Source organism: Musa acuminata, chromosome BXJ1-7 (assembly GCF_036884655.1).
Source record: "Musa acuminata AAA Group cultivar baxijiao chromosome BXJ1-7, Cavendish_Baxijiao_AAA, whole genome shotgun sequence".
NCBI lineage: Eukaryota > Viridiplantae > Streptophyta > Magnoliopsida > Zingiberales > Musaceae > Musa > Musa acuminata.
This window is the reverse complement of record NC_088333.1, coordinates 9,108,302-9,128,993: the sequence shown is the minus strand read 5'-3', so window position 1 is coordinate 9,128,993 and position 20,692 is coordinate 9,108,302. Positions and strand designations below refer to the sequence as shown.

Sequence of the window (20,692 nt, the reverse complement as noted above, 5' to 3'; positions counted from 1 at the left end):
TCCCTTGTTATCGACTTGTTAACTATGTAGAAGAACAACACCTTAATGCCCTTCTTTGTTTTATTTTGTAGGGTCAATCTCGTTCCAGTACATTAATTTAATCGATTCTATCTCTCTCACCGTTGATGGACGACCTTCATGTGACCACGTAATCATGGAGTCACAGAAATAATGAAACATATATATTTTTATTATTTTCTAATTTATATGTTAAAGAATGGAACACATTTTCATTGTCACCAAATAATAATTGTGAAGTTGCAGAAAGAATCAAACATATGTTTGTTCTGATCCTTTTCCAATTGGTATGTTATGAAAGAATGGAACACATTTTCATGATCAGCACATATAATTTATAATCAAAATACCAACAAGTTGTACTAATAAAGATAGGAAGTTATTTATTTTTTTCTCTTTTTTTCTTGGTAAAAAAAGGGGTAGCATCATAGCTCGCTCCTTATAGTTGAGGTACTACGGTCAACACACAATGTTGACCAGAATATATACATTACATAAAAGAATATATTTGTAACAGTTTTTATTATATTTATTCATAAAAAATAAAGAATATTTTGTATTAAAAAAATTTAAATTTATATTTTTAAGTAATAATGCTCCCCTAATTGGTTTTTACCTTATGGATGTTTTTTTTATCGAACAAAAATATCTCTTCATCATCCATCAGTTGCCCATCTTGAGGGTCATTACCTATCATAAGTGTTATCGCCTCCACCTCTTGCTCTCACCGTGAGCAATGTCACCTCTCCTTATCACTATTGTCCATATTATCGTTTTCTTCATTTGCTTTCCAATATTGTTATTATCATTTTGTTTTCCTTACAATCACCCCCATCTTCTAGTATTATCATTGCCCCACCCTTTCTTGCTTATGATAGAGTCTCATTATTCTTATCATTACTTTGCCTTCCAATATTATTGTTCAACCCCACCCAACACCTCCCTCGCCTTCTAACATCATCGTCATCCTACCCTATCTCATCATGGGCAATAAATTCATCATCCTCCTTATCACTATCTAGCCCCTCCGATCTACTCACGAAGCCTTCAACTATAACCTCAACCTTGCTCCTATTATCCTACGTTGCTTCCCCTTTTTCATTCTTTGCTCACATTCTCATCCATCATTTCATGATCCTCGTGGAGGGAGCTTGTTGATCGTATAGACGACAAAAACTCTCGCTCAGGGGTAAAAGGTGGAGGGATATTTTTGTTTAATCAATAAAAAAGGGTTTTTAGGTAAACATTAATTATAAGGGTGCCATTAGGTTAAAGGGTAATGCTAGGGGTTTTTTAAAATAAAATGCCAAAAAACATTAATTCGGAAAAAAAATCACTCTATACATACGAGTATACGACTGAATACCATTAAAAACACGGTCAAGAAAATAAATCAGAGATCAGTGGACGCCCAATTCCACTACCCACCTGCAATTTTAGCATCATCTCTCTTTCTCCTCTTCCTCGGCGCCTCTACCCATCCAATTGTCCTCTATTTAAACACCATACTGCTCTCCTCTCCGGCACACAAGGCGCCATGGAGGAAGAGGCTACTATAGATCCGTCGCTCCTCGAGGCCGCCTCCGCCTCGGCCTCAGCCAAGGCCGCCGGCGACCCCTACCACGGCTGGCAGAAGGTCACCTACGCCAAGCGCCAGCGCAGGCCCCAGCCTCCGCCCGCTAACGACCGCTCCAACGAAGTCCCTGATCGCTCCCATGTCTTCGCTTCCCTCGAGCAGAAGGCCCTCGAGCGTCGGCGCGCCATTGAGTCTGCCTCCACCGTGACGGAAGCTACCGCCGCCAGATCGACGCCCGCCACAGCCGCCTCCGACGTCGGGGACGATGATAGCGGCGCAGAGGCCCCTCCTGGGGCACACGAGAAGGGGACGGAAGCCGCCAAGAAGGTGAAGCAGAAGAAGCCCAAGGTCACCGTCGCCGAGGCCGCGGCCAACATCGATGCAGAAGATCTTGGTGTGTTCCTTGTCGAAATCTCGGTGAGAATCCAGACTCTTTAGGTTTCCTGGATTTTAGTGATCGGAATTTTAATTAGCCTTTACCAAAATTTTTGGCGATTTTATCCTTTCAGGCTTCCTACGAGTCGCAACAGAATATTCAGCTGATGCGGTTTGCGGATTACTTTGCCCGCTCATTTGCCTCCGTGAGCGCATCACAGTTCCCCTGGGTTAAGATGTTCAAGGAATCTCCTGTTAACAAGATTGCTGATGTGAGTTTGGTCTGCCTCTTCTGGGATTAATTTCTCAGTATTAATATATTTTTTAGAATATAGTGTCCTCAAAATTCGTTCTTCTTAAAGGTGATTTTATCTGACATTACTTGATTTGGTTCATAATCTGCTCAATTACTGATGAAAGAATATGTGAGTTTGGTCTGCCTCTTCTGGGATTAATTTCTCAGTATTAATATATTTTTTAGAATATAGTGTCCTCAAAATTCGTTCTTCTTAAAGGTGATTTTATCAGACATTACTTGATTTGGTTCATAATCTGCTCAATTACTGATGAAAGAATATGTGAGTTTGGTCTGCCTCTTCTGGGATTAATTTCTCAGTATTAATATTTCTTTTAGAATATAGTGTCCTCAAACTTTGTTCTTCTTAAAGGTGATTTTATCTGACATTACTTGATTTGGTTCATAATCTGCTCAATTACTGATGAAAGAATATGATGAGTAGATGATTTAAAATGATAACGTGCATAACTATCGATAATCTTTGAAATATATATTGTCAATGATATGCTACTGCAAGTAGGATTAGATTGTTATACCTATGTTTTCTTATGCAATTGGCTGATCATCTTTCTTATTTTGGTTATACCTATGTGCTCTTATTTTCTGTCAACACCCATGTCCTTTTCTTATGCCCCTGCAAATTTGTGCTCTTAGTTTTTAGTCTTGCTACATGCAGTACAGCTTTTTAGCTGAGCGTAATAACATAGTTGCTTAATTTTTTGAGGAGCAAACATGATTCTGTTGTAAACAAAAGCCTTCTTCTATCATTTTACTTAAAGTTGATGTTGGTCTTTTGTTTCCTTTTCTTTTCAATAGATGAGTATAACCCTATGTTTAGCATTCCCATCCTTGCTTTACATCAAGGATTACAATTTCGGTCTGTACCAATATACCGAGCCCTATTTAGTACGGTATGTACCGAGACGTATCGACGGTACGTCGGGTCATACCGACCGTATGCCCAAAATCATTAAAAAAATCAAAAAATATTAAAAAGTTATATTATGATTTTTAAGTTAAAAGTAAATATAAATTTAGTATAATTCTAGAAAAAATAATGTAAATTAGGAAAAAATAGTGACACGTGTCTCTTTCGAGTTTTAAGGAGTAGTTTTGTGGTACGTTTCAGATTCTCTTTCTGTTAATATTGAATTATCTATGAAGAAATTATTTAAATTGTTAGATTATTTTGTATACAATGAAACTTTAAGATTCATATGAATCAAGTAATCAATCGATGGATATACTTGGTTCTGCTACAAAAAAGAACGACGGGACTCCACGGGCGATGGATCGGGGTCCTCGATCCTATGCACAACAAAAGAGCACTCTAATAGGCGTAAAAGATATTTAATTGACTTGATATGGATCAAATTCTGATATCATCGTAATTAAATACACTAATCATAGTATTAACCAAGGTATGCAGTTTTGAATAATACCGCCCGTACCGGTCCGTCAACTGATCGGTACACCGACCGCCCGTTACCGGACGAAATATATATATATATATATATATATATTAATATATATTTATTTATATATATATACATATATATATACATATATATAAACTAGGTGACGTTGCCTTGCGTGGGAGAAGAAAAAGGTGACATCACCTTTTATAAAAAAAAAATTATAATATTATATATATATACACACATATATATATATATATACATATATATATCGTTCGGTATACCGCTCGGTATACAGTATCATACCGTACCGAGCGAATGTCGAAACTTTAGTACGGTACGATATTTCAATCCTTGGTATTATCATAGTTAATTAAACCCTAATTAGTTCTTTCACCGTTATAAATATGTCAAACACCCTAATAGGTATTAAAGACATTGAATTGACCTAATATCGAATTTTTGATTAAATCATTATTAAAACCACTAATCATATTATTAAAAAAACTTAATTAAACTCTAATTAACTTTATTTTACTATTATAAATGTGTCAAAAACCCTAAGAAGCATTAAATATATAATTTTGATCCCATATAGATCAAATTACAATGAAATCATCATTAGATACACTAATCACACCATTAACATAGTTGATTACTCACTAATTATTTCTTTTTTATCACTATAAATATGTCAAATACTCTTATAGACATTAAATACATTTAATTGACCCAACATGGGTCAAATTTCAATATCGTCGTAATTAAATACACTAATCACAGTATTAACATAGTTAATTAATTCCTAATTAATATTCTTTCATCGCTATAAACATGTCAAACACCCTAATAGATATTAAAGACAGTTAATTGACCCAATATCGATCAAATTTTGATTGAATCATCATTAAAACTACTGATCACAACATTAAAAAACTTAATTAAAACCTAATTAAACCTATTATATCATCACAAACATATGTTCCAATCCTTAATATGCATAAAATATAAAAATTTGATCTATTAAGTATCTAATTTGGAAAAAAGAATAATATTAAGCACACTAATCACAACATTAAATACCTTAATTACTCCCTAATTAATACTATTCTATCATAAAAAACATACATATTAGACATTAAGTCATATACCACATAGAATAGAACAAGTTTAATCATCTTATAAATCAATAAAATTCTAGAAAGAAAATGCATACCTCTTAATTAAAGTGCTCTTCTTCTTAATGCCCTCAAATTAACCTTCTAAATTTGATCCAATCCACAAATCGTAGCTTTATTGAGTTTAGGAGAATGAAAATGTGAGAATAATAGAGATATGAGTGAAAAAAGTTTGAGAGATTGAGAGATTGAAATGGGTTGAAAGAGAGGGAGGAAAGGATTTAGAAACCCTTTTTTAAGCCTCAAACAATCAAATTGACCATTTGAAATAGAACAATCTCAGCCTTTGATTGATAATGGTCAAAATTCGACTGTTATCGACTGGTACAGGTTAGTAATGATCGGATCTCGTCTGTTACTGCCTGATACATGTTGGTAATGGTCGGATTTTGATCGTTACCGCCTAATACAAGTTGGTAATGGTTGAAATCCGAGCGTATCGATCGGTACAAGTCGATAATGGTTAGATTTTGATCGTCATTGCTCGGTACAAACTCTGTATCGCCCGATACGGGGTCAAGTGACTGATATTGCCCGATAGAGGGCGGTCCGCATACTAGTATACTATCGGACCAGTATGTATCGCCCATACTAGGTGGTACGCATCAGTATAACAAACCCTGCTTTACATTATTTCTTTTTTCACCAGAACATTACTTGATAACCGTGTTTTAATCCAGTGTGTGATATTCATTTATTTAATTCTCAGGAGACTTGGAATTCTAGGAACTTTTGATCGGTGGTCTCCAAAACTAGCCTTCAATTGTGACATTGCACGCATGTTATTCGTTTTAAGTTATGCTTCGTAACTATATATACAGTTTGATGCAATAATGGAACACCTTAGAATTTCCATGTTACTTTAGGTGTTACACCAAGTTGGTTTCACTAATTTTTTGTCTGCTCTTCTTGTATTAGATGTATGGTCAGTTTAATCCATGAGTAAAATCTAAAAGTGGTTGGTTATCTGGAACAGGTTCCACTGTGCCATGTATCTGACTCTATTTATAAGATCTCAGCTGACTGGATTGCTGAGAAATCCCCTGAATGTGTGGGTGACTTTATTTTGTGGTGTTTGGATGGCATCATTTCTGACATGGCAAGTCAACAAGCAACCATTAAGGGATCAAAGAGACATGTACCACAGGCTCCTTCAAAAGCTCAGGTAACATTCAGCTACATGTTTTACCATCTTTTTTTTTCTTGCACATAAAGTTTTCCTGGTAGAATGTGTGAGCGAAAAAGTTGCTCTATGAATATAGTTCTTTTGCAAAATAATTCACACAGAATGCAAAATAATCTATCGAGGAGATTTTGTTTTGATTTCAGTCCATCATGCAAATTAGAATCTTCAACACTTTCTTGATATTCATGTTTAACTTTGTTCCAAATTTTTTTAGTTAGAACGCTTAGGAATATCTTCATTTTTTGTTTTCTCTCACTTTTGTTTTCGCTATCACCGTCTCTCATCGGTAGAGTCAACGCCACATCAAGAGACTTCTAGCAAGTGCCTTTCTCTCCCTCCCTTTATATTTTCTTTGTTACTTTTTCTCCATGTATTTCCTTCTTTCTCTTCTACCCTGCTCTAAACTATTCTATCTTGTCTTACCCTCTCTCTGGTGTGGTGGCCTGTGTTTATCAGTTAGGTGGCTGCCACAATGACCAAGGGCTGCACTTGCAACATGCTGGTGTCAGCAGTGTCATTGGCCAGTTGCAGCAACATAGATGTCATATGCAAAGTTCCATAACAAATAAATATAATTGAAATAAGCATATATAATAAATAATAATCACAATGAGTAAATGTTCTCAACATAGCATAGGCCTTTATAGTAAGCCTCACCATGTACATGATGAAAATCAAGAGTGATGCTGCTATGCCACACTTTGGCATGAGTTGCTGACAGGAAATGTACATATGGTGGTAGGTTGTAGACTATGGGGCAGTGTGCCTTTGGATGTATGTCACATCCAGAATTCATGCCTAAAGTTGGGCACCAAGTTGTGTCATGCAGCATCTCTAGATGAACAGTGGGAAGATCCCTATGGTTCTGAGTATTGTAAGCCACCTATTTTATCAAATTGTCTGACCTTGATAATCTAAACCTTTATAATTTAGCAACCCACCCCAGAGCCCTTATTGTATTTTCTGGACTTCACTTTTACAATCAGTTGGAGAATTGAAGTCCAGAGGTGCAGAATTGCAATGCTTGGACTAAAGATTTATAAAAGGGCATTGAGACGGTCACGAGGTCATCCTATATCGCGAGTCAGATGCAAAGACCATTGAGTGTGCTCAAGCCCACAGCTCACAAAGGGGTCATTTTTCATATTGGTGGGGAAAATAAGCAACTTGTGAAAGATGGGATCAAACCCCACAAGGGTAGAGATATTCTATCATCCAAGATGAGGGATGGTTGCCATTTTTTTTTTATAAAAAATGGAAGGTAGGGGTTGAAAATCGAGTGCAGGTACCACTGGACTCAGTGTCGATCCGTAAACTTGATTTAAGAGGATTTACTTTTGTTATTCATGCACAACTTTTACAAAGTCACCACACTGAATCACTGACGTTTGTTTGGTTAGGGCTGTTGGTTTTGGGTTTAAGTTGACCAGATTAAAACCATCAATATAAGGGATGAAAAATTATCGTGTTCATGAGTTACCAAATGAATTGTGCACATTTTTTGTGTAGGAGTTTTTGAGAGAGCACGAGGCTCTGTTTTCTCCCCCACTTAGTTGATGAGTCTTATTTTTCTATTATAGTCATCATACATGACATAGCCATCTGCAGGTTGCAATATTTGTTGTTCTGGCAATGGCCTTAAGACGGAAGCCTGATATACTAATTAGTCTTTTGCCAAAAATAAGGGACAATCCCAAATATCAAGGGCAAGAGAAACTCCCAATTATAGTGTGGGCCATTGCTCAGGTAATGTTACCACTGTCTCTTCTTTGCTGTTTGAATTAAGGAAGCAACAATTTAGCAGGAGTATTGCTGTTTTGCCGATTGATATCCTCTTTTTGTAGTCTTCTCAGGGTGACACAGTTATTGGAATGTATCTATGGGCACATTACCTATTACCTATGGTTTGTGGAAAATCTAGTGTGAATCCACAATCAAGGGAGTTGGTTTTGCAATTGGTTGAAAGGTTTGCTGCGTGGCAGAGTTAGCCTGGTAAAGAAAATATGGTGTTTTTTCTGCTAAAATCTAGAATTTTGGTTGTGTTATTTGCAGACTTCTTTCAGGACCAAAAGCTCGACCTATTTTACTCAATGGTGCTGTCAGAAAGGGAGAACGTCTAATTCCTCCTGTTGCACTTGATTTGCTTATGCGCAATGCATTTCCTGCTTCAACCGCTCGTGTCAAGGTGTGTGTTCCTTTTTTATTGAATAGTGCCATCATCTTCGACAATTGAGACTAGCATTATTCCTGGAACAGGCTACTGAGAGGTTTGAGGCCATATATCCTACTTTGAAGGAACTGGCTCTTGCTGGTTCTCCTGGGACCAAAACCACAAAACAAGCATCACAGCAGCTCTTGCCTCTTACAATCCAGGCAATCCAAGAAAGTATGCCTCATAAATAAATGTGCTGTTCATATATTCTGTCTGGTCCTTTTTGGTTCATATATTCTGTTTGATACTTTTGGGTCTGGTAATAGTTGTACTTATGAATGTCACCTAATTATAGGTAATTCAGAGTTAGCAAAAGAAGCAACGGATATATTCATCTGGTGTTTGATACAAAATGCTGAATGTTACAGGCAGTGGGTGAGCGGTTCTGAGACAACTTGGAACCTTTCCTGTTTCTCTTTTATAATTGGAACACCTAATCTAATTGCTTTATTTGATGTATGTTGAAATTTGGATATCAGGAAAAACTTCACCTGGAGAATGTTGATGCAAGTGTTGCTGTTCTTAGGAAGCTGACGAATGAATGGAAGGATTACGCAGACAAAATCTCCTTGGGTACCCTTAGGGAGACAATCAATCACTTAAGGGCTAAGGTACATAACTTTGTCATTGGTTTGATTTCTTTTAGTTGGATCAGAGACTATATTTTCTGCTAGATAAATGATCAATTTTGGGTGTTGAAATTGGCTATCATGGACTTGCTAATATTTAAATATGCTTAGATATTAGAATTTGGGATATGTCCTCAATAAATTGATTAAAGGTCCTTTATTCTGTTATACAGAACGAAGAGGCCCTATCTGGGGATGTGAGCATCAGCAAACAAGCATCCATCAAAGATGCGGACAAGTACTGCAAGGTCGTCTTGAGAAAGTCAGCAAGTCGCTCTTATTTTTCGAAGTTTGGTGTTGTGCTCATGCTTATGATTGCAATTTGCTTTTCTCTCTTCCCAAATATGAAATTATTGGCATGGAAGAAACTCAATTCGGTGTTTCAGTTCCAATGACATCCGAAACAAATCTCTAGCTTAACCTTTATCAACTGAAAAGAGTAGAGTAGGAGTTTTAGAAAGATGTAATTCTCTCTCTGTGGTTCTCGTATGCCATTTACTTTCTTGAAAATGATGTTACTGAAAAATATTGTTGAGATAAGGAGTGTTTGGTGGATCATTTTGGAATGTTTTAGGTCAACTGAAATGGTAGAAGCATGACTTTGTGGTGTAATTTATTGACCTTGCTAGACATTATGACAGTCTATATTTGATGGTTTTCTTCTACTTCCAGTTGCAGCCGCTTACCTCATCTCGGTGGAATGGTGAGTGCTGAAACTATTCAGTGCTTAATTGTTCTTATCTCTTATGCCTTCCCGAATTCTTTCACCATTTGGTTTTCTATAGGGTCCTTATTCCTAACCCACTATCCTATTGTGAATTCTTTTTGAGTGCCGGAATTACGGCTTGGGTTGCTTCACAACAAGGAATGCTGAGCGTCGATCAGATGCCCAGTGATCTACAGTGAGGTTATTCGTCTTGCTTCTCCGACTGAATGCATCAAATAAACTGCTAAAGCGGCTTCTTTTTTCTTCTTCTTCTTCTGTTGGTTTTTTTTTATGGTACGAATGGGCGTGTTATAGCTTTCTCGCTCACTCTCTTGGGTACTTGTTGGCAGTCGTAAATAAGGCAGACGATAATACCGTTCGACTGCCAACTCACGAACACGGCACGACTTGTTAGTGGTCAATGATCTGGCAGTGGACCATTGATGCTGGGAATAGCAGTGGCTGGACCAGTGATCGGCCGAGTCACATTCTATCGTCCCCGGGCCGCCAGTGGAGCGGCTCCATGTAAACCATCCAAGTGGTCGATTACCGAGCCCAACGAGTCGTTGGGTGCCGATTGCGTCTCCGCCATGGCCAGTCAGTCGTCTCTCTCTTCTGCCAGTGCTCGCTCCACTTCTCCCGATCCGTGTGTGGTTTCTGAGTCGTCATCAATCAAAAGGGCGAGGAACACAATAGGAAAGCCTCCCTCGCAATCTCCCTCACATGATGTTTTTCGCTTATTTAAGCTCCCCCAGGGAGATGAGATGGGGAGGTCCCTCATCGTGCTACTGCTCTTTCCGTTGCTCTCCATACGAAATGTCCCCTCTCTTGTGCTGCCCCTGCAGCACCCTCGTCTCTCCCCGCCTGCCGTCGCCCTCTTGGGTACCATCGCATCCCTCTTCCTCCTTTCTTGTTGTTTCACATGAGTAATTCACCTGTCACGTAACTTTCCTTTCCTGAGATTTATGTAGCTGTTGAATTGAATTTGCCCCGATTTTTCATCCGTGTAGGCAACACTGCCGAGAATTTCTATCACCAGAGTGCAGAGATATGTTGGTCCAAGCATGAACAGTGATTGCCTCAAGGTTGTACCTCTCCGCAGCAAGCATCAACTTCACTGGAGTTTCATTGGAGGGTCGAGAATCCAACACGAGCCGAGGGGTTCAAGGATTGTTCGTCGTCAAAGAGGGTTTCGCCCGTCAGCTTCTTGTAATTCTCTCGCCCTCTTGACCTATTAATTTTTAATGGTTGTCGAGCTTAACCAGATGTGTGTACGTCGAAGCTGTGTGGCTTGGCTGACTGTGACTGACGGTATTCGTGAAATGTAGTGAATGAACATACCTTGGACTGCTCTAGAAGGATTATAGCAACAACCTTTTGGAAAGAAGAACGTCATTGTGGAACAGTAATAATAATTTATGATTTATTCTTTTGGTGCATGATGAACTTCTAGACGAAATGAATGGTCATAAGTTCTGTGAACTTCAGGAAACTAATTCTTGCATAAAGTCATGCCCTCATTTAGTTGATATTGAATCAGACAAATCTTACCATTTATGTAATATTGAATTTTCTTTTCAATATGCTACTTGCTATGTTTGCCTAATGCCAAATCGTCTTTTTGACCTAATTTCTTCTTCTTTTGTTGATTGAATTGCTGTAATGGTAACATTGCATCGTGCAATTTTCACATAAATCTTAAGAAATATTTCTCACTTTCTTTTGTCTAATTAATATTGAAATTTTCACCTAATTTCTTCTTTTAATGATTGAATTGCTGTCACGATAACATTGCATTGTGCAATTTTCACATAAATCTTAAGAAATATTTCTCACACTTCTTTTGTTGCTTGGTGATATAATCTAATTAATATTGAATTTTCTTTTCAAGATGCTACTTGCTATGTTTGCCTAATGCCAAATTGTCTTTTTCACCTAATTTCTTCTTTTGATGATTGAATTGCTGTCATGATAACATCCCATCGTGCAATTTTCACATAAATGTTAAGAAATATTTCTCACACTTCTTTTGTTGCTTGATGATACAATCTAATTAATATTGAATTTTCTTTTCAAGATGCTACTTGCTATGTTTGCCTAATGCCAAATTGTCTTTTTCACCTAATTTCTTCTTTTGATGATTGAATTGCTGTCACAATAACATTGCATCGTGCAATTTTCACATAAATCTTAAGAAATATTTCTCACACTTCTTTTGTCGCTTGATGATCTAATCTAACTAAAGCATGATTAGACACATTAATTGAAGTCAAGATGAATGCTATATAATTTGGTGTTATTAGATTTCATCTTATTCACAATTGTTGAATAGTTCATTGGTGCAGATGATGGCTACATGATACTAGAACATTTCTCCATTTTAACCATATTTTCATTGATGTTCATTAGGATTTTGCCAAGCATGCATAATTTGAATATTTTATAGATTTATTTGAAACGTTTTCCAAGTTTGTTTTTGGTTGAGCATGTGAGTGTAGAACATGTTTATGTATTGATGGCTTCTACATTTTTGTTGCAACTCTCATATCCTGGTTACATATGATTTATTCTCTTCCAAGAATGTCACTATTCCAAAGTTACTGACTAATTTTTTGTACTTTTGTATTCTTTTTCTAAATGTTTGTAAGAAAATAATGTGTTTCCTAGTGGTCTTTAACTCAGGCTGAAGTCTCTTGCTAATTCTGTTCAAACTTACAGAATATAGTGATTTAAATCTCTGTGTAACAATGCTAGTAGGTACTATAGTTAATATGCCAAGTTGGCTTCCTTACATTCCACATATCATTTATGCTAGATTTTAAAGTATCCTTCTAAAGAAATTCCTCGTGATAGGGCTTACAAGTTCACAGATTGCTAGCAATGCTTTCACTTGGGGCACGGTTGCTGTTCTTCCTTTCTACACTTTGATGGTACTGGCTCCTAAAGCTTCATTTGTAAGTACAGTTTTTGCAGAATTTGTAGTGAATAATACTTCAAATTGGTCAGTACATGAGCATGTTAGCATAAGTGCAAGCATAATAGCATCTGATGCCTATAATTTGTTTTTTGTTTTTTCAATATGACAATGTACAGACTAGAAGAACCATGGAGAGCAGTGTGCCATACATTGCTCTTGGAGTTCTATATGCATACCTTCTGTATCTGTCATGGACTCCTGACACATTTAGAATGATGTTTGCTAGTAAATACTGGCTGCCAGAGGTTTGCGCTTGGATTAAAGCTATGATGGTTAGTATTTTTCTATGTTCTGTGATCTAATATGTCTTATTGTAACGTCTTCAGTTAGCTGGAATAGCAAAAATGTTCACCAATGAATTGACGGTGGCTTCAGCATGGATTCACTTATTGGCTGTAGACCTTTTCGCTGCAAGGTCCTACCTCAAACCCTTATTCTCCTTTTTTGAGTTTGTTACTGCAGTGAAAGAAAATGATGTATTTCCGTGAAGCAAGCATTGGTTTCACAGGTTTTTATTTGGTTGAGCAATATTCCAAAATTTTACAAAATTTTACCAGAATTGATCAATAACAGTTGAATTGCTCATGAGTTTTACAATTTGTTCCTGAATACTTATGTATTATTTTGAAAAACTACGATACGTTTTCTGGATAATTTTTCATTTTCAAATTATCTAGAACCATGTGTATTTGTTTATTTATTCACAACTTTCTACAATTGATTCCAGAATCAATTGAATATCTTTTAAGAAAATTAGCTTAATAGTGCTCTTGCTTCTCGTCAACTCTAATGACAGATCTGTGACCATGTTGTTCGGAGGTGAAACAATGTGATACCTTCGTGTCTTTCATATTTATCTGCGCCGTGTCATCCATGTGCTCCATATAACAATTATTATCTGTGCTTTTGTTCAGGCAGGTATTCCACGACGGTTTAAAGAAAAATGTTGAGACCCGACACTCAGTTTCTTTGTGCCTACTCTTCTGTCCGATGGGAATTTTTTCTCACTGCATCACCATGCTGCTTGCCCAGATGGCCAATCGGTCGCATTGATGCTTAACGGCAGAAAAGTGCCAGCTTGATCTCCAATTTTTTCTGCTTCTGAGAAGGAGAGAGAACAGAAACCAAGATAATCCTCTCCTGTCACATTCATTTAGGTCAAACTAACGCAATCAGATATAGTTGTTAGTTTTCTGTCATATTCTATGGTTGCATAGTCCATGTATCTCATTTAGAAAATATGGTCGAACAACAAAGTTTCATGGTGAAAATGTTTAATTTGAACTTCTTTATGAGCATGTTTGATCCAGTGCTTCTGCAAACTAATTCTTAGACTCCTGCTTCAGTGTCTGATATGTCAATATGGATCATCAAGTGAATATGTTTATCATCTGGTAAGCTTGTTCTAGTAAACAGCTATTTGTGCTGCAAGTTAATCTTAGTTTGGATCTTATTTGACAGCAGCTATATTTTTCCCAGAGAAACTCTGGTGGAGCTCCTCCATTCTCATAAGATATCATCCTCAGCTTCAGAGATCAAAGGAACAGGTGATGTGTTCATCAAATTTTACTACATTTGTGTCCTGTGAGGTACATATTTAACCTCCTCTTTAAGTTCTATCTGAAACTTCTTATCCACACTTTCTTTTACATGGCTAATTAGCGCTAACATATCTTGCGAGGTCGAGCCATTGAAGTTGACGAAGAAATTTGCATGAACGTTGGAAACCTTCGCACCTCCCACGGCGAAACCTTTGAGTCCTGCCAACTCAATCAGCCTTCCCGCTGACATTTCTGCACCCGAAGGGTTCCGAAACACCGATCCAGCACTACGTTCTCCGATCGGTTGAGTTCTTCTACGCCTACAGTTTGACATTTGGAACTGGTCCGGCTATAATAGATGATAGACAACTGGGTCTTGGAACTGAGTTCTTCTTCTTACCTCTCCAGGAACGCCCTCTGACGCTCTGTTGCCGCGGTGCTGGGCGTCAATCGAAACGTGACCGCTACGATCGCAGCTAAATCCTTCATGTCTTGGAACGCAGACCAACGATACCCGAACGCCAGCTCCGACCTCCTCAGCACCTGCAACTCTCCGTCCATCGTCACGATCTCCACACTGTCCACCACGTCTCCCGTCTCCTGTCGCAGGATGATTGGATTAGGCTCGTTTCGGAGATGGGTCATTTCGTCGAACAACAGAGGCTCAAGAATCTCGATGAAGGGTCGATCACCTGGCAGTCGGCACCGGCATTCGTGAACACGGCTCCGCCAACTGTTCCCGGAATGCCGCCGGCGAATTCAAGGCCTGAGAAACCCTCGGCGGAGCATCGCACTCCGAGCCGGTTGAAGTGGAACCCGCTTCCGACCCTGTAAACACCCGGTTCTGTCACCTCGAGCTGGTCCACCCGGTTGAGCATGACGAAGCCGTCGAAGCCGCGGTCGTCGAAGAGGCAATTAGAGCCTCTGCCGAGGACCAGGAACGGAATGCACCTCTCCCTGCAGTACCTGCAAGAGGGGGAAAAGTGAGTTCTCGACGAGCCACCCACCGCCCTGCACATCCTGTTCGATGAAATGTCCACTCACCGAACGGCGGCGACGAGCTGGGAAGCTCGCGAGGTTCGGAGGAAGTAGCGGCATGGGCCGCCGATGCCCCAGCTGCTGAGCTCCCTTAGGCACTTGCGATCGCAAAGGATGCAGTTCTCGATGAGCGGTTGGCCTTGTCGATGACCGAGAACCACCAAAGAGTGTGACTTCTTGCGGTGGGGAGACGGTTCTCCACCGGAGGGACAAGTGAGGAAGTGGTGATGGTGGGAGACGGAAGAAGGGGTTGGAACGCGAGAAGAGCCACAGGGGTTGGTCTTAAAGGTGGGCGATGAGAAGGGAGACGGTAACGCCATGCTTCTCAACCTCTCGAAGTGTCTTTGAAGCCTAATATCAAATAGTAGACCCAATAACATGGGCTTTGGGCGCTCATCTATGATGCCAAGGATATCAAATGCCTTCATTTATACTTGGAATTCCGTGGTTTCAACAAGAAACCTACACACTCTCGTAGAGATTAAGTTTTCGTCGTTGCACTTTTGCTTCTTTTCCATAATGCAATCGAGCAGCGAATTGAGATACTTGGAATGCTCGGAGCAAAAACAATTGCCAGTGTTATATATAAATTGCACTGGTATCATAATTGAAGAGAGACTCCCAAATCTAAGGGTTTGATGCTGGGAGATCACTTTTATAAGATAACAAGTGGCAGCATATCTTGGGGATTTGTTTAGCGTTGGACATGAAGGGGATAGCCGCCACCTACATAATGGTGGCTATGGAACAACTTTAACTTCATTTACTCACAAAGAGAACATATTCGGTTGTACTGAATTCATTTTGAGTTGTTTACGGAACATATTGTCACGTAAGTATCTGCATGTTACCAATTAATATCGATCTCAATCTTCATACAGGTGATATCTCGTATCTGCATGTTACCAATTAATATTGATCTCAATTTTCATATAGGTGATATCTCGGGAGCATGATATTTTCATTTCAAAGATATATTGAATATTTCGGGAGCATGATATTTTCATTTCAAATATATATTGAATATTTCTATGCACACAAGTCTCGAGTATTGATCAAAATATCAATTATATATATATATATATATAATATCTAATTTATACCAGCTGAATTTATAAAAATAACTAATTTAAATTTAATAAATTAATTATCTCATCAAATTGGATCATCACACAATCATTCTTACTCAGCAAGAGCAAACATACATTTAAAGCAACAGTCTGATACCTTGGTACTGTTATTATGCTGTGGTTTGGAGGAGAGAGAGAGAGAGCAAAATAATTGAGATCCGTTGATGTAAGGTTGATGCGAGTCTTTCATGAATGATGAATAGATACCCATTCATCAACTTGATAGCTATCAGCATACAACTTGTTGACGAATGAACCATGATGACTCCATAATTGAAGATAAGGTTGCGATGGTATGAGACACCAGTCTACATTGCGAGTCCCACCACCACTGTAACATACGACTGTTAGCTATTTTTGCTGATCCTGACAATGGAAATCATCGCGACTATTTTGCTCCATTGCTTGTCCTTTGTGAGTTCAGTTTCTTCACCGCACGGCAAGTCTGATGCTTTGCCACACTTATCTCCACCATGCCATGGAATCCTATATATTCCACAGCAACAGCTTACCTTGTCCTACCGATAAAGCTGGCACTGTATACCTTTTCTTTCTCGTATCACACACGTTTGGATCATGAACTCATGATGCCGTCGTACACAGCCTGCCAATCGCTGCGAGCTCCAAAAAGCGTGGCGGTGGTGGAGTTGTGCCTCACGGTCTCTTCTCGGTTGTGACTCGTATGACTAATCGACCACTTTATGGTTCTTACATTTTGCTTGCGTGTTGGCGAACAAGGGTTGCAACCAACATGGATACATACGTTAATCTATTTGTCGGTTGTCCCAAATCTATTGCATTTGATCCTCTAACATTGACACAACATCATGTTGTTACCATATATATGCGTGTAATTCAATGTTCAAACATCAAACCATTAAGGTAAATCTAAGAGAAGAGATCTATAGGAAGGAGATGTAGGAATGGAAGGCGCAGGAGTTCGTTCTTGGTATACTATATAGAGTGCTATCCTGAGAACAGCCGAGTCACGACGACCCCGTGGGTGCCAGTCTGAGCTGCAGATCCAAGCCAAACGAGTCGCCCGATTTCGCCGAGTCGGCATCGGCAGCGACCGGAGCGGTGACAGGGAACCTCCCAAACGAGTTCGCGCTCTCCTCGGAGATCCGTAGGCCACTACCGGCGGCGGAGTATAAGAATGCAGAGGGGAGGACCGGCTGGCTCCGGAGGGCCGACGAGAAGGGGAAGGCGCATGCACGAGACGCTTGGAACGTCGGAGCCGCCCGTGAGAAGTACTCCCACCCGGCGGAGCCTGAGTTTCTGCGGAGCGGCAGCACGAAAGTCGGAGGCCAGAAGCAGCCTCCGAGGTGGTCGTGCTGCTGCTGCAGCATCATCTGGGCACGCTTCAGCTGCTGCCGCTCCTTCTTGTGCGCGTTCTGGTGGCCGCCTAAGGCCTGCGAGTTGGCAAACTCGCGGTAGCAGTACTGGCACTCGTACTTCCGCCCGTCTGCGCAGTCGCCTCCGCCGGGGGAGGTAGCAGTCACCGTCGTGGTCGTCGACGAGGAAGAAGAATCAGATCTGAGCCCGGTCTCCTCTTCCTCTGACACGTGGAACCCGAACAGCTTCAGCCCCGAGCTACTGCTGCTCTTCTTGGACGTGCTCTTGACGCCTGACATATTTGGTTCTCTCTCTCTCTCTCTCTCTGAAGAGTGCACAGAGCGAGAACGAGTATTGCGACAGAGAAAGAGGTTTGCTTTGGTTTGCCTCTAAGATGAGCTCAGATCTCTTTATATACGTCAATAGGGATGGTTTAACTTTCGGATACAACGAGTATTATAAGACAAGGAAAGGAAAACAGTAATAACGCCAAAGACCATACTGAGACAATAGTAGAAGTGGGTGGAGAGAAATATATCCATGGATACATAATATTTACAGACACGCCATAGACCGTAGTGAGAGAAAGAGTAGAAGTGGGTGAAGTCAAAAATGCTTTACAGTCTGTACAAACTTCAATGGTGATACCAATAATACGGCCGCAGAGATCTACCAACGATGCTTGGTTGTGTTCATCACTGGGTTTCGAAGGAGTTCAATAATGAGTATTTGCTATATACTACTGCTTGTGGGGACAGTGATGTCCAGATCCGTGGTTGAGGAACCACAAACTGGTGCGAGAAATCAAAGGCTGCTTGCTACATGAACTCCATTAATGAGGTAAGACTCACACCGCTTGCACTTCCTACCTAGAAGCATAGATGGGAGACCTCGGAAAAGATTCGAGCAACTTTAAGTTCAATCATAGATTTGGTAAACCGAATTCTTTTGACAAGAAGGAGGAGAAGAATATTAGGTTAGAGGCGAACTTCCAACCCACACTCGGCACTGCTTATTGAGTTATCTTCATCTGCCGCCATGGACGTGAACCTCGTGTTGCACATGTAATCGTCTCTGTCGAGGAGAATCCTTCTTACCTCACAAAGCTACCCTTGAATCTTGCTGACCACACACAAGCTTTCCATCGTCTTCTCCTCTACTCCCAACCCTTCCCTCCCACCAGTGAACAGATACATGCGAGTGCAAACAAAAGCTACTACTCCACTCGTACACATTCAGCTACAGAATTTGAATTCCCAATCCCTCTGATCATTGCCAAGAACCCTCGCTGTAGGTTTCTGCTAGGGAACATGAATGATGGGTGTGGGTAATGATGAAACCTATCATTCGCAAAAAGAAAGGGCATCTTCAACATGATTGTAATTAATTGTATTGAGATTAGACATTAAGGCCCCATCTGCTGTCTCAACTCCTCCCATCTATCTAGGTAGTCTCGAGTCCCGCCACGAGAAGTGCTTGAGCTGACCCTTTTAGATATCTGTCATGTTACCATCTACCAATACTGATCTTAGATTCTCTCCTTGGATTCAGCATAGTGAACCTGATCAAATCACCTGCTGACATCAAGGCCCTCTTCTCCATGTCCTTCCCTATCATGCTATGAGTCTTATCCAATAAAGTGAGTAACTTTATAGAACCTACACCTCTACTGTTCTTTCCGGAGACCTGTGTGATCAAACATGTCCAACAGAAAGCTGCAAGTTTGGGGTGGAATGCGTTATGCTTTTTGGAGATTGGTAGGTAACAAAGCAATAAAAGCTTTTGCATGATGTTTCGGCTAATCTGCATCTTCATATGGAGGAAAGGTAACGTCCTCATCTTCCTCTCCGTGGTTGCTTGGAGCAGTTGAAGACAGTCATGAAAACACTCAGTGAGCATCCATTTCACTGTTCTCGTTTGCTTTCTGGAATGGGAGAGCATGTTGCTGATGACGTAGAAGATTCTGGTAATCCCAGTTGACGTGTAGCTGCCTGCTGATGCAACTGAGAAGAAATCTTGTGCCAGATGTATACCTAACAAAAGATGAACTCATCCATTTCCTCTCGATCGATGATGGATCGTCTGCAACACATGCCTGTACTGTACTTTCGGATTAGCTTGGAAGAGAGGAGGAGAGAAAGTAGTATGTTAGGTTACGATCAATCATAGGACAGACGTGGACGTCGAAAGATAGTTGACAGTCCAAGCAATGTGTGGGAGGGAGGGACGAGCCTTCATTTTTCCAAGTGAGATGACCTACTTCCACCAACAAAAGTGAGTTTGTGCGTAGATGTGTTTGAGCTCAAGTCATTCTACGGGCACAGTTCTTCGGTGGCAGTTGGCCTGTAAATTCGAAGACACAGACAGCATTTGCGGGAGTCTTCAGTGACAAAATAAATTGACAGGTGGATGCACAAATGGACGTTCTTAAAAAGAGTAGATATAGGCATATGCTTGCTGAAACCGAATTACATGATATATTTATAATTAGAAAACAGAAAAAATATTATTTTTATTAGATTATATGGTTTTATATAATTAGTAAAATATATTATAGACCTGATTAGATTCTAATTATAATTATCGATAAAATTTAAGATTTTTTAGAAGATCGTTTTGATGAGAGGATACTAGATCCACTGCTCTTCCTTATAAAAAGATAAGATCTCATAGAGATGATATATTAATAATTATGATTATAAATATTTTGAATCTTTGTTATGCACTAATTCATCGCTCATAGCAGTCAAATACGAATTAAAAAAATATGAATATAGTTCTCCTTGTAATATCATTGTGGTTTTCAAATCCGATGATAATGTGCTTGTAGGTCAAATAAAGACTTTTTGAATGACATCAAAAGGTGCGTATCGTAAATTTAATATATCATTATTTGATTTTAATTTTTAGTATTAAATTTTTTCGCATAATAATAACATAATCCTGGTCTATATTACAATTGTATCATTCTCTTTGCATTTCTTTTTTTTTTTTGGCTGAATAAATGAAGGTGCAGTATTTTTTTCTTTCTTTATAAATGACAGAGATAAGATTCGATTCAATATTATTATTAAC

At 39.4% G+C, this 20,692-nt stretch overlaps 4 protein-coding genes across 8 annotated transcripts; 2 read left to right on the top strand and 2 right to left on the bottom strand.

The window, feature by feature from the left end:
- The first annotated feature begins 1,409 nt into the window (after positions 1–1,409).
- LOC135678669 (uncharacterized) lies at positions 1,410–9,555 on the top strand. The gene is made up of 10 exons (XM_065191739.1): positions 1,410–2,011; positions 2,104–2,241; positions 5,840–6,028; positions 7,658–7,795; positions 7,894–8,015; positions 8,102–8,234; positions 8,306–8,435; positions 8,557–8,636; positions 8,741–8,872; positions 9,064–9,555. Exons 1-10 carry the CDS (start codon positions 1,556–1,558, stop codon positions 9,283–9,285), a joined length of 1,740 nt encoding a protein of 579 aa, XP_065047811.1. The 5' UTR covers positions 1,410–1,555; the 3' UTR covers positions 9,286–9,555.
- A 133-nt stretch (positions 9,556–9,688) lies between these two features.
- Positions 9,689–15,613, top strand: LOC135678671 (protein ABA DEFICIENT 4, chloroplastic-like). 4 transcript variants are annotated; one of them, XR_010515049.1, is made up of 10 exons: positions 9,689–10,478; positions 10,607–10,805; positions 12,450–12,550; positions 12,690–12,818; positions 12,900–12,988; positions 13,488–13,730; positions 13,920–13,967; positions 14,053–14,162; positions 14,255–14,417; positions 14,523–15,613. XR_010515049.1 is itself a non-coding variant. In XM_065191742.1 (6 exons), exons 1-6 carry the CDS (start codon positions 10,320–10,322, stop codon positions 13,624–13,626), a joined length of 816 nt encoding a protein of 271 aa, XP_065047814.1. In that variant the 5' UTR covers positions 9,689–10,319; the 3' UTR covers positions 13,627–13,871. The 4 variants fall into 4 exon arrangements, 1 of the variants encoding a protein (XP_065047814.1); XR_010515048.1 differs by having other exon boundaries at positions 14,053–14,417; XR_010515050.1 differs by having other exon boundaries at positions 14,053–14,457.
- LOC135678670 (uncharacterized) lies at positions 14,111–15,532 on the bottom strand. Of its 2 annotated transcripts, none has more exons than XM_065191740.1 (4): positions 15,159–15,532; positions 14,807–15,080; positions 14,515–14,714; positions 14,111–14,434 (listed from the first exon to the last, which is right to left on the bottom strand). In XM_065191740.1, the coding sequence occupies exons 1-4, from the start codon at positions 15,530–15,532 to the stop codon at positions 14,143–14,145; spliced, it is 1,140 nt and encodes a 379-aa protein (XP_065047812.1). In that variant the 3' UTR covers positions 14,111–14,142. The 2 variants fall into 2 exon arrangements, with proteins under 2 accessions (XP_065047812.1, XP_065047813.1); XM_065191741.1 differs by having other exon boundaries at positions 14,327–14,454.
- Positions 15,614–17,096: 1,483 nt separating the features above from the next.
- LOC135679914 (zinc finger protein GIS3-like) lies at positions 17,097–18,048 on the bottom strand. The gene has a single exon (XM_065193894.1). It carries the CDS (start codon positions 17,914–17,916, stop codon positions 17,269–17,271), a length of 648 nt encoding a protein of 215 aa, XP_065049966.1. The 5' UTR covers positions 17,917–18,048; the 3' UTR covers positions 17,097–17,268.
- Between the last annotated feature and the right edge of the window lie 2,644 nt (positions 18,049–20,692).

Excerpts from the sequence above, each read along its gene's own strand:
- LOC135678669 (XM_065191739.1), top strand. The coding sequence starts at position 1,556 with ATGGAGGAAGAGGCTACTATAGATCCGTCGCTCCTCGAGGCCGCCTCC. Across the intron at positions 8,016-8,101 it reads GTTTTGCAATTGGTTGAAAG|ACTTCTTTCAGGACCAAAAG; the intron begins GTTTGCTGCGTG and ends TGTTATTTGCAG. Across the intron at positions 8,873-9,063 it reads TCAATCACTTAAGGGCTAAG|AACGAAGAGGCCCTATCTGG; the intron begins GTACATAACTTT and ends TCTGTTATACAG.
- LOC135678671 (XM_065191742.1), top strand. The coding sequence starts at position 10,320 with ATGATGTTTTTCGCTTATTTAAGCTCCCCCAGGGAGATGAGATGGGGA. Across the intron at positions 10,479-10,606 it reads GCCTGCCGTCGCCCTCTTGG|GCAACACTGCCGAGAATTTC; the intron begins GTACCATCGCAT and ends TCATCCGTGTAG. Across the intron at positions 12,819-12,899 it reads GTAAATACTGGCTGCCAGAG|TTAGCTGGAATAGCAAAAAT; the intron begins GTTTGCGCTTGG and ends TAACGTCTTCAG.
- LOC135678670 (XM_065191740.1), bottom strand. The coding sequence starts at position 15,532 with ATGTTATTGGGTCTACTATTTGATATTAGGCTTCAAAGACACTTCGAG. Across the intron at positions 14,715-14,806 it reads ATGCCGGTGCCGACTGCCAG|GAGACGGGAGACGTGGTGGA; the intron begins GTGATCGACCCT and ends ATCCTGCGACAG. Across the intron at positions 14,435-14,514 it reads CAGAGGGCGTTCCTGGAGAG|GCGTAGAAGAACTCAACCGA; the intron begins GTAAGAAGAAGA and ends GTCAAACTGTAG.
- LOC135679914 (XM_065193894.1), bottom strand. The coding sequence starts at position 17,916 with ATGTCAGGCGTCAAGAGCACGTCCAAGAAGAGCAGCAGTAGCTCGGGG.